The 12,255-nt window shown below is 40.2% G+C and overlaps 1 protein-coding gene across 2 annotated transcripts; it reads left to right on the top strand.

The window, feature by feature from the left end:
* The first annotated feature begins 171 nt into the window (after window positions 1-171).
* Window positions 172-12,160, top strand: porb (P450 (cytochrome) oxidoreductase b). Of its 2 annotated transcripts, XM_037268259.1 has the most exons (16): window positions 172-305; window positions 2,571-2,752; window positions 5,931-5,979; window positions 6,138-6,266; window positions 6,384-6,536; window positions 7,308-7,432; window positions 7,573-7,662; window positions 7,859-7,957; window positions 8,160-8,276; window positions 8,392-8,510; window positions 8,653-8,834; window positions 8,965-9,114; window positions 9,192-9,459; window positions 9,796-9,941; window positions 10,278-10,363; window positions 10,495-12,160. In XM_037268259.1, the coding sequence occupies exons 2-16, from the start codon at window positions 2,574-2,576 to the stop codon at window positions 10,637-10,639; spliced, it is 2,037 nt and encodes a 678-aa protein (XP_037124154.1). In that variant the 5' UTR covers window positions 172-305; window positions 2,571-2,573; the 3' UTR covers window positions 10,640-12,160. The 2 variants fall into 2 exon arrangements, with proteins under 2 accessions (XP_037124154.1, XP_037124155.1); XM_037268260.1 differs by lacking the exons at window positions 172-305; window positions 2,571-2,752 and adding an exon at window positions 4,288-4,690.
* The last annotated feature ends 95 nt before the right edge of the window (window positions 12,161-12,255 follow it).

The following is a 12,255-nucleotide window of genomic DNA, read 5'->3' as shown; positions in this document are numbered from 1 at the left end:
GTATAATGACATTAGGTAATGCTTTTCTAAGGGGGGGGGGGTATTCTTTTAAAACGTGTCACCTTTAAGGTGTTCGAACTATAAAAATACGTTTGATGCCATACACAGTCACGTGTATTCATCTTTGCACTAGAATAATATGCTAGAGTGCAAAAAATAGCGCAGAAACAGCACGTTTTAGGGAAATAACTTTGACTACCCAACGTGCGCACCCCCGCTGTAGGGACTGAGTTGGTATCGTCTTACATGGCGTAAAGTTTCCTTCCGCGTTGTGAGCACTGAACGTGAGTTTGAGAGGCGAGGAGGTAAGCTTCAATTTATACTCTTATTTATTGATTAATCTTTATTTCGAGTAAGTGGCAGTTAAATTAAATCACATATAGGGTTAAAACGATCACTATAAACCCTGATACATAGAGTAAATATTCCGTTTTAGACCCCAAATAGCTTAAAGATGTGATATCTAGTTACGCAATGTGAGGCTAAAGTCAGGTTTTTGCTATCTTTGTTTGCAATGAACACCTTATGCCATGTGTTAGCTAACACAAATTCGTCACCAATCTAGTGTTTCTATGGCGCAATTTGTTTATGAGCTAGCTAGTTGCTGAAATTGTGGTTGTGTACCTCAGCAATTACATGCAAATCGAAGTGGTTGAGAGTAACGTATTAACATCTTATCAGCACGTTCACTATTGCTCAAACATATGTTGGATTTGATTTTGTGTGGATGAACTATGTCACGTGTAATGTCCAATCGTGTGTCCAATTCATCGTTCCGTTGAACACACCGATGGCAAGACTTTTCAAGCTTCTTTTTATTGAATTTTAATTAGCAACAAACCGAAGTTTCACATGATGCTGAATCCATCCCTTGTTGGGCTACTTATCTATGAATGAGTCCTTTAACATTTATGACTGGTACTGATTAGTGCTTCACTTTGGACTAAAGTGACTGATATCCTTGTGATTTTAGTCACAAAAGGTATTTTCCCCAAATCATATCGTTTTATGGCTGAATTACTTCATCTAGATGAAGATAATCTATCATCAGAAGTATTCAAATTGTTTCATCAAATAATGTGGAGGTACACACCATGTTATACTTGTCCCCCCCCCCCCCCAAAATGTTTAACCTCAGCGTTGTATCTTAGCATTTCTATAAAATAATTTAGTGCTTGTAATGTTAGTTACGTTATACAAGATAAACTGTTCTTTTTCGTCATTGTTGTGGGTTTGGAAGGAATAAATACACAAAGTGCGAGTGTGCAAAATGGTGAATTGGAATTGTCATCTATTAGCAACATTATACAGCGAGGGATTTAATTGATTAAAGGCCACTTTTCCGGTTCTTACGTGTAAACACACTCTTGTTCAAATACCAGGCTGTTATCATCAATCAATAACAATCCAACCTTACTTTCCTCTAACACTTTCTTCTTTTCCCAGCTTAATTTTACTCTCTTCTCATTCACATTTTTGTTGTCGTTGTTTTCATTGTCCAAAAACGGATTTATTCTGGCTTCAGTCTGGTGTGTGCTCACTTTCTATTACCTTTGTACCTCTTCCAAGGCTGACAGTCCTCTGTTGATAATCTTTAATAGGAATTCATACTATGTCCTACCCTTTAACCGATATTATGTGAGTGCATTTGTTAGTGGGTGTGCCAAAACTGTGCAACTACGCTTCCAAGAGGATTTTGTTAGCGGCATTGGGATCCAGTTTCTGTGAGACATGCATGGTTGAACCTTGAGATAGAAAATCAGAGCATGAAAAAGTGAAGCTATTCAACAAACAGTTCCCAAGTGGTTGCATTCAGCCGAATCTTAAGCACATGTTTTTGGACTTTGCAATTCTGTCAGCCACAAAAAATATTAAATTTAATTATTTTGAGTAAAAAAATTTTCTCAGTTAATTCCGGACATATGTGACCCTGAACAGGATAAACTGTTGATGTATGAATGAATGAATGGAAGATTAAAATGGGCAACTGTTCAAGTCAACCTTTTTTTTTTTAATTTATATAAATACAAATGTTCACCCATGAACTTGAAACATGAGCTGAGAGCAAAAAGCCTTGCACTCATTAAAAAAAAAAGAGAGATCTTTTTGAAGCTGGACTGGAGATTCCTGTTGCTTTTCAGCCAATTGTCTAGTAGTGCTTGCACAAGAGCAGCCATTGTATGACTAAAGTAAAAAAAAAAAAAAAAAAAACTTTGGCCACATCTGTTAACCATCATATTTCCCAGTGCAATTTAACTGGTGCTGTGCCGCTATCCCTCTTCGTTCACTTGGACTATTTCGTTCTAAAAATTGTGCTGCCCCAACCATCTCCCAATTAATCAATCATATTAGGTATTACTGACTCAGGTTTTTAATTATTATTAATTAAGTCACGTAGCCAAAAATGAATATCATGTAGCTTTATAACAGAACAGAATATTTTGATTTGTCTAAACTGAAAGGATTAATTATTGACTTTTAGTTTGTAGAGTACGTCAGTTAAAATGATTTTGTGATCAATTATAATGATTTTAACATTTAAGCAATTTTCTTTTTTTTAATTTGTCTAGAGGATGGCAGACATGGACCCCACCACCGCCACCCAAACAGAACCCATGGCCGACGAGGACGAGCCTCTTTTCAGCAACCTCGACCTCTTCCTCTTCTCTCTGATCGTTGGCCTTGTCATCTATTGGTTCATGTCCCGCAAGAAACCCGAACCCATCCCTGAATTTAAGAAACTTGAAACAATGTGAGTCAACATGAGTTCTTTAAACATTTTGAGAGTATTATCAAGTAGTAGTGTTTCCTGTGGTGGAGCAAAAAAAAAAAAAAAAACTCTTTCAAAAGAACATCCACTACATTTTTGTTAATGTTTCATGACTGTGATGATCATCTGCTTCAGTAGTTCGAAATGTCATCAGAAAATCTGTTTAAATGAGTACAGTGGGGTCATGGTTGGTAGATGATTGAACTGGTTGCACAAACAGTGCAAACTGCAATCAAGCTATAGGACTGTCCCATAATTGTTTTAACAAGTGACATTAGAAGAAAAGTTGCACAAGAACTGTGAGGGGAGACACGCTGCATCGGAGGAAAGTCGGATTTATCTCATTCAGGCGGCTCACTGATCTGAAAGTCTTATCAAAATTGATCCGTTTCCACTTCGTCGTGGTCATTTCCTGTTCCTGAAGGAAACATCCACATGGAAGCACTTCAGGCCTGTGTTTGTTTTGGAACCCAAATTGTCTCATTGTGTCATCAATTCAGTACACGTCGGAGTTCTCGCACGTTAAGCTTAAACATTTGCCTTCAGCTTTCATGTCGCGTTAAGCTTAAACATTTGCCTTCAGCTTTCAGCTCATCTTTCTTGACTTTGGGTCTGTCGACCCCCCTTCCCCTTATGTCAAAGCTTTCCCTGGATTGTTCCCTCCTTACGTCACAGCAGACGAGGGATGGAAGCTCGGTTTGTTTCCACTGAACTCTAAAGGAACTGGCTGCGTTTGTAGACCCTCCCCAACCACAACACAAATGACTTAACCACCCAAAAGTATGCTCTTTGAGTGCTTGAGGTTTCGTCACCGAAAGAACTGTCGAGTTTGTGAGCTTTCGACTTTGTCGGTCACGAGCGGAATGACCATCAGGAAGCATTTGGTTACTTTTTTGTCCATCTGTGGAGGGGAGGGGCTGCAGGAAGGGCGCATAAAATGACACGAGCGCGAGCAAGGATGGTCTGCTCTCCCACTTAAGAGCGCGGCGATTACCCAACTGTTTTGGAGGAGGCGTAGTCTCCCTGTATTTCCTGCGCTTTTGTTTTTTGGCCCTGAAATCATGCGAAAGTTGCCAGCCGAGCTTCTTTTGTGAGGCCTTTACAAAATTTGGGCAAAAAACAAGAGACCCTTTCTTCACCCTGACTTACTTTTCCCCTCAATCTTTCCCCTCTCCCCTTGCTTATTCTTTTGTGTATGTGCGTTCGATGAGGTCCTCTGCTATTGGGCCTTGTCACAAACGGAATCCTTTTATGATAAATGAGGTTGCCATAGCAATGGCATTCCCCTCTCTCCTCCAGTGATGTGGGGGCGGGGGACCGAAACCTACCATTCAGCTCTTTCCCCCCTTTTTTAGTGGTCCACGGAGGAGTGGCTTTGCTTAGTTGACGAGCCAAAATCCTGAGAATGGATCTTGTAGACTTTTTCGTGCCTAACACCTTTCAGGCCGGAGAGGAAAAGGGGGCGGGCCAGAGGGGGAAGGCTTTTCAGCCCCAGAAGTGGTTCAGTGTGTGCTGGTGTGAGTCAAAAGTGTGGGTCTGCAGCTTTTGCTACATTTTATGGGAAAGTCAGTTTCCCACCATTGTGTTCAGACACTGACAGTGTGGCTGCAGCGTGCATGTGCCGTGCGGCTGAGTATGAGAAACAGACTGGATTCACAGAGCAGCACAGGAAGAGGCCGAGTTCAGATAACACCGGAGCCTCTGAGGTGAAAGCAGACCGCTTTTGAGTGTCTTCCTCGGACTGGGCTCGTTTTTTTGTCTGCTGGAGGCTGCCGAGTGTTGACATCCTGCTATTAAAGACGGAGCGTGGCGGCTCACGGTGCCTAGCCGGCGGTGATCGTGGCTGTGCTGAGCCACAGGGCTACATGCCATGGGCTGTGTTTTCTCCCTGCCAGAAGACAGGAGAGATGCTGCCGAGAGGTCAGTAACCTGCTTGCCTATCAAACGGTGCACGTTAGCCGCGAGAAGTGCCGATAATGGATTAAAAAAGGACCCAGTGTTTCCAGAAAGCGATATGAAATAATCATTCAATTGCTTTTTTTAACCACTAATTGCAGTGTTCAGTTGAACACCAGTAATGAGTCACCTAAAAAAAAAGAAATAGAAAAGGTTGGCCTGACACCGTCACCACGCCGCATGGGTCAATGAGCTCGTTTTACGTCATAAGTGGCTCACAGTAAGTGTTTGAAAGTGCGTCATTATACATCGGACAATTAACTTCAAACCATCCTGTAACTTTCATATGTGCTGCATTTCTATTTCATTTCGTGACAGAAAGACACAAGAATGTCAAAGAGGGGGGGGGCATGGAAGAATAATATTTGAGATGGCTATTGCACAAAAAAACTCTGCTTTAAGACTTTCTTACGAGATTGCTGTGTGTTTTCAATGCGCTCAGGTTTGCTGCTTTTGATGCAGACATTTCCAAGACCATCCGTTTATGTTCTTTGACTCTCTATTAGATCTGACAGGAATGCTTGAGCTCGGGGGCAAACGTCTGCTTTTAGATTTCCATCTGGAGTTATCTTTGCTCCAGAGTACAAGTGTTAACCACGGGAGACTGTTTTATGGCGTGTTTGGCATCAGATTCTCTCGCTTGAATTCTAATCGGTTTCTTACGTTTACAGTTGTCTGGCTTAGCGGGGCTGTCGGCTACATATGAGCGAGCAGTGTATGATAGCTCTATATATTCCGTTGACAGCTAAATCATGAACATCTTCACGTTTCGTTACTCACGTTAGTGTTCAATGTTGTTGTAGTTTGCCTGATGAATGATTGTATGTGATTAATGGGGAAGTTTTTAAGGGAAAATGACTTGAAGAGCGGCACAAACAAGTTGCATATTTTTGTAGCACCACAATCCCAAGGGGGAGATAATAGTGCAGGAAAGCACATGAATGATGTGACTGAAAGAGGAGAACATGACCTGTGTGACCATTGAGAGGCTGGCTAGCTGGCAGGGTGAGGACCTTGATGCTCAGTGGGTCAATTTCTTTGCAGCATTTTGAGCACAGACTGTGTCATGTTTCTTATAGGCTCACCAAACTCATTGGGACACTGTAACGCAATATAAATACAAGTCAAATGTCATGAAATCATGGTTACAAACAAAGCTTAATATGAAATCTGCTTTACTATTTTAACATTTTGTCTTCTCCAGAGCACCCACAACAAGAGAAACGAGTTTCATCGAGAAAATGAAGAAAACGGTAAGTTCTGTTCTTTCCAACAATGTCACAGTGAATTGGTGTTGTAGATTAAAGTATTGGCGAATTTGTTGGTAATAATGCAGGAGTGTATTGAAGTGGTCGATTTATTTTCGGTTCATCACAACTTTTTTTCCCCTCCTGTCTATTGTCTCCCTCAGGGAAAGAACATCATTGTGTTCTATGGCTCCCAGACTGGCACAGCAGAGGAGTTTGCCAACAGACTCTCCAGAGATGCTCAGCGTTACGGCATGAAAGGAATGGCTGCTGATCCAGAGGAATATGAAATGGTAACTTAAAACAGGATACAACATGTTCTTTTTTTTTTCTTTTTTCTTTTTCTTTTTTTTTTTTTTAATGCATTTCAGCAGTGGAGACTTACTTAACACTTTTGTCATGTTCTTCAGGGTGAACTGTCTCGTTTGTCTGAGATCAAAAACTCGCTAGCCATATTCTGCATGGCCACCTATGGAGAAGGAGACCCGACAGATAATGCCCAGGATTTTTACGACTGGCTGCAGGAAAATGATGACGAAGACCTCTCCGGACTCAACTACACGGTGAGGTTTATCATAGTGCAGTATAGTCAAGTATGAACTGGCATGCTAATGTCTTTTTAAAGGGCGATTCTGTTTTTGCCCAACTCTGAAGTTGCCGAATGTTGCTACCGTTGTTTCTGTTTGTCTCTAGGGTTACTCTGTGAAGAATTCAAACCATTTCCTACTGAGCACGGACAATTGTTTTTAGCCCATTGAGAGGGATACATTGGATTTATAGTCACTCCAACCACAATCATTTTCTAAACTCGTGTTACTGTTAAATTTGGAGTGGCTTGACGTTTTTCATCTTTATAGCAGTACATGAGATTTAATTAGCCATAATTTAAATGTCCTTCTACATTTCTTACGTTGAATTATTACTTTTTGGGCTTTCAAGTTGCATATCAATGTAAGTTATGCATTTCAGACTTCCATTTAATGTTTTTAAAAACATAGCTGTTTGTGAGTACAGTATTTATTAGTGGAGCTGCATCAGGCTGCTTTGATCAGAATGTTTTATGTGTACCCCAGTGGACCAGACTGAGAACAGCCAGAGAATAATCACAGGCATATACGGCAAGCATTCATTCATTTTATTTGCATTTTTCATGCAAGTACAAATTACTGGTAATTTACATGAAATAACTGACAGAACCTACCATAATGAGCACCACTGTTTTCAGAGCAACACTATTATGTACAGTATATTGGAGAACAAAACAGAGACCAAGGTAATGCCTTGCAAAGACGCCAATTTCAATGCCTGATGGGAATTTTTTTTTTTTTTTGCAGGTATTTTCTTTGGGCAACAAAACGTATGAGCATTATAATGCCATGGGGAAATACGTGGACAAAAGATTGGAGGAACTTGGGGCCAAGCGCATCTTTGACCTTGGTTTAGGAGATGATGATGGCAAGTAAGTGAGGAAAAAAATCATTCCTTTCCATTTGTGATGGTGTTAAGGGTTTAGATTTCAGAAATAATTATTAGGAATATTTTTGACCGAATCCAACTTCTAACTTTGACTTGCCTGTTATTTCTTTGTTTTTCTCTCAGTTTGGAGGAGGACTTTGTCTCGTGGCGAGAGCAGTTTTGGCCAGCTGTCTGTGAGCACTTTGGAGTGGAAGCCTTGGGAGATGACTCAAGGTAACATTTTTGTTTTTTAATGTTCCTGTTCTTTTGACTTGATTGTTACAGGTAAAATGTACCTTATCTTATCACATAATGTCACAATAGAAACAATTGATCCCTTTTGTGTGTGCATGATTGTCAATTGTTTGTGAAAAAAAAAGTTTTTTAAGTTCATGTAAAGTATAACTTGAAGTACTGTTTGGTCTCCTAGCATCCGGCAGTATGAGCTGAAGGATCACCCTGACATCAACATGAATAAAGTGTTCACTGGAGAGATTGGCCGTCTGAAGAGTTTTGAGGTCCAGAAGCCGTAAGTACTGTAGCAGAAAAATCAGCCTTCAGCAAAGTTTACTGCAGGTCATTAAAGGACTGCTGCCTCCTAGTGGACAAAATATGTACAATAAAATGTGTTGCACGTTGAGATCAAACCAAGAGGAAAATGTAACTTGTGATTTAACATGTCTTTTTTTTATCATTACAGTATGGCTAAATTTGTGTACTCTAATTCACAGGCCGTATGATTCTAAAAATCCCTTTTTGGCCCCAGTCACTGTCAACCGTCAACTCAACAAAGGTGGTCAGAGGCATCTGATGCACCTTGAATTAGACATTTCAGGCTCCAAGATCAGGTGAGATTTGCGCTTGATGAGTACACAGTACTGCTTAAATGAAGCTGATAAAACGGAATGCTTCTCATGTTTCTATCATATGGCCAAAGTCTAATGTGATATTACGCGATTGCAGATATGAGTCGGGAGACCATGTGGCTGTTTTCCCCACTAATGATGCAGCTTTGGTGAATAAGTTGGGACAAGTCCTTGGTGTGGACCTTGATGTGGTTATCTCTCTGAACAACCTTGATGGTATGTTGGCATTGAAATTTGCTCCTCCCTTCAGTCCGTCATGAAAGATTCCTCTGTTATCTGCACTTGTAAATGCTGCAATTGTGTGTTGTTCATTCTGAATGTATAACTAATGTATGCATATCAAATCTTGGCTTTTCAGAGGAGTCCAATAAGAAGCACCCATTCCCCTGCCCAACAACGTACCGCACAGCTCTGACTCACTACCTCGACATCACGCACCCTCCTCGTACTAATGTCCTCTATGAGCTGGCACAGTATGCTTCGGACCCCAAAGAACAGGAGAATATGCGCAAAATGGCCTCTTCCTCTCCTCAGGGCAAGGTCAGTGCGTTTTATTTTTTTTAAAGGTTCAAATTCATGTGGGACCTTTTAAAATACCCAGCTCAATGGCGATTGAATAAAATAGTTTTAGTCATTCTTTATTCAGCGTTGTGTTTTTGTTTCTTTTCAGGCACTCTACCAGAGTTGGGTGTTGGAGCCCTGCAGAAACATTCTTGCCATTCTGGAGGACATGCCCTCTTTAAAGCCCCCCATTGACCACCTGTGCGAGCTAATGCCTCGTCTCCAGGCTCGCTATTACTCCATCGCCTCCTCCTCTAAAGTAAGTCCCTTTTTTAATAACTAAATGAGTGCAGCACTTTCTTTCTATGCACAAATTGTACCTTCTCTGTGCCACAGGTTCACCCGAACAGCGTCCACATTTGCGCCGTGGTGGTGGAATACAAGACCAAGACGAACCGTATTAACAAGGGAGTGGCCACTAACTGGCTGAAGAATAAACTGGTCACCGACAATGGCCACAAATCTACCGTTCCCATGTACATCCGCAAGTCTCAGTTCCGCCTACCCTTCAAGGCCAGCGTTCCGGTGATCATGATTGGTCCTGGGACGGGAATCGCTCCCTTCATGGGCTTCATCCAGGAGAGGGGCTGGCTCAAACAGCAAGGTATTTATAGTTGTCGTCTGGCCTCGGTTGTCTAAACTTTCTAGTCAGTCATTTGCCTTCACAGATGTGCCATGAGCAGTAACACACCCCAATACCATCACAGATGCTGGCTTTTGAATTTTACACTGATAACAAACCTGGATGCTCCTTTTTATTTTACGGCCTAAATTTCTTGGTATTGGTGTTTGTGTTTGATGTAAGTAGAAAAGTTGGTAACACAGCCGAAAGACATCTCTTGGCCCTTTGTGTAAAATCGAGAAGCGTCAAATAAACGACAAGTGTTGTGAAAAGTAGCGAGCGCATTGTTGATGTTTTGTCTCTGCTGTGTGTGTACAGGCAAGGAAGTTGGGGATACAGTGTTGTTCTGTGGCTGCAGATATAAGAATGAAGATTATCTTTACCAAGAGGAGCTAGAGGAGGCTGAGACGAACCAAGCCCTGACACGGCTTAATGTTGCCTTCTCCCGAGACCAGGAGCACAAGGTACAATCTGAGACGGTCCTATCCCTTGCTTGGAAAAGTCACTGTAAAATAAACCATAGTCTCATGTGACTGTAGTCTGACTTGTTCTAGTTTGTGTAATCAGCACACAAGATGTAAGTTTTTTTTTTGTATATGATTAATTGAAAAAATAATCGACAGATTAATCGATTATTGAAATAATTGTTTGTTGCGGCCCTGAAATGATATATTGCGGTTTGTTTCTGTGCGTGTCTATAATCTTCTATATATTGTAGTTTGTATGTACAAACTTTCTCCTTTGATATCTATCTGTAATACAAAGCTTTCTTGTTTGCTTTTTTTTTTTCGATAATCAAGGTTTATGTGCAACACCTCATGAAGGAAAATAAAGAGGACATCTGGAAACTTGTTCACTCAGAAAATGCCCATATCTACATTTGCGGGTATGTTTTATTCATTGTTAGTTCATGGTCTGAATAATTGACAGATTTTTGTTATTTTGTTTTTGTTTTTTTAATAATAAAAAAATAGGAAATGAAAAGATGTATATGCATTAAGCTACTGTTGATTTCAGGGATGCAAGGAACATGGCGAAGGATGTGCAGACAGCCTTCTATGAGATAGCAGAAGAGCTTGAAGGCATGACACGCACGCAGGCCACAGACTACATCAAGAAACTGATGACCAAGGGACGCTACTCGCAAGACGTGTGGAGTTAAAACTCACCAGCCCGGCCTTAATCTCACTACTCAAGTGGTTGTTTTTAATTTGTGGAGTTGTTTTTTTTTTTTTTTTTTATAGATCTTATTTTATTGTGACTGAATATGAAAATATTTAACATTCTTTCATTTTCATTCTGGTTCATGAAGCTAAAGGTGGAAGCCCAACCTCTGCAGGTTATTTTGAAAACCCATTGCACGGATTTAGCCTACCACTCATCTATGAAATATTGTGTGACTGGATCACCAGCACTTTGTCCTCCAGCCTCCTAAAGCACTCTGCTGGTCCCCTGTGCTGTGAAAATTGACTGGCTGTAACAAAATACTCAGGAAGGTTTCCCATCACTCTTTCAACTTTAAATAGGAAAGGAACACCATGCAAATTAAGTTACCGTTTCAAATCTTATCATGATGCATTTTAGTGAGTGAATTTGCAAAGTCACAGTTTTTATTGTATACACTCTTGAAAGAGTGCAAGCATAATCACTACAGTCGACCCCCGCTATTTATGGGGGAAAGTCTTTGAATAATTCATGCCCATTGAAATGCATTGGGGGAGAGAGAGAATTTATCTACAGACCTCCAAAAATTCTTCAAAAAAAACACTGATAAGACATTTTATGTAAGTGATATATGGGGAAATTGGAGGGAGGGGGGATTTTTTTTTTCAAAGAAAAAAACAACTTTGAAATATATCAAATTTGGGGAGAAAAAAAAAATCTTAATTCCCGGGTGCCAAACCGCAAGTATACGGGAGTTGACTGTATACATTAGTTTCCCTCAGCGACAAATATTATCAAACATGTGAGAAAACATGATGATTTTAAGGGAAATATTTTATGCTAACTGACTGTACGATGTAATGTTCAGCTTTATGTTTTGACAAGGGACTTCTACTGCTTGGTTTAATGAGTAATTAACTTGAGATGCAGGTAGGTGATGCAAAGGGGATTCTTTACTGTGTTTTATTTCATGCAGCATGCAATTAAAAAATAAGAATGTATAAGTACAATGTTAAGTGTTAGAGCATTTTAAAATTTGACCAGTAACAGCGTCTGGCCTCTTTTTTTTTTTTTTTTTATTATGCTTTTGACTGAAAAAAATACTATAAAGTGGTTTGTCCAGTGGCAGTGACACTGGAACGTAGCTGGTTGTACATTTGAATGCAACTGATGTATATATTGTCCAGTCGCTTATGCACCGCAATATAGAGAAAACATTTCTGTCTACCTGCTCTGTGGGTTCCCTACAAATTTTGTGACGTATGGATTTGAAGATGAATAAAATGCCATTCTGCCCGCCAGCTAGAGTGCAGCCTGTGCCTTCTAAACATTGCCTTACATATTGGATTTGTAAACATCACTTCAACTATTTTTCTTCTTCCTTCTGAATGTTTCATGTACTTTAACCAGGCTGAGACACTTTACTGAGTACTGTCACTTTTGTTCATTCCTCTGAAATTGTTTGATCTCAAGGCCTGCCTTTTCTAAATATGTAAATTAAACAAAATTTGAAAATCTGTCATCTTGATTTCTTTATTGTAATGTAATGGTTATAAGCTTTACACTGTAAGATATGTTTACTATACAATATTTATGAGTAACTTGCATTTGGCT

The sequence above is a fragment of the Syngnathus acus genome, chromosome 13, assembly GCF_901709675.1.
Source record: "Syngnathus acus chromosome 13, fSynAcu1.2, whole genome shotgun sequence".
In the NCBI taxonomy this organism is placed as follows: Eukaryota; Metazoa; Chordata; class Actinopteri; order Syngnathiformes; family Syngnathidae; genus Syngnathus; species Syngnathus acus.
This window is presented reverse-complemented; position numbering and strand designations above follow the sequence as displayed.

What these genes read in the sequence shown, in the direction of transcription:
- porb (XM_037268259.1), top strand. Translation starts at nt 2,574, where the DNA reads ATGGCAGACATGGACCCCACCACCGCCACCCAAACAGAACCCATGGCC. An exon ending in CTCTCTGAACAACCTTGATG is followed by an intron (nt 8,511 to 8,652) that starts GTATGTTGGCAT and finishes TTGGCTTTTCAG; the next exon opens with AGGAGTCCAATAAGAAGCAC. An exon ending in CCCGAGACCAGGAGCACAAG is followed by an intron (nt 9,942 to 10,277) that starts GTACAATCTGAG and finishes TCGATAATCAAG; the next exon opens with GTTTATGTGCAACACCTCAT.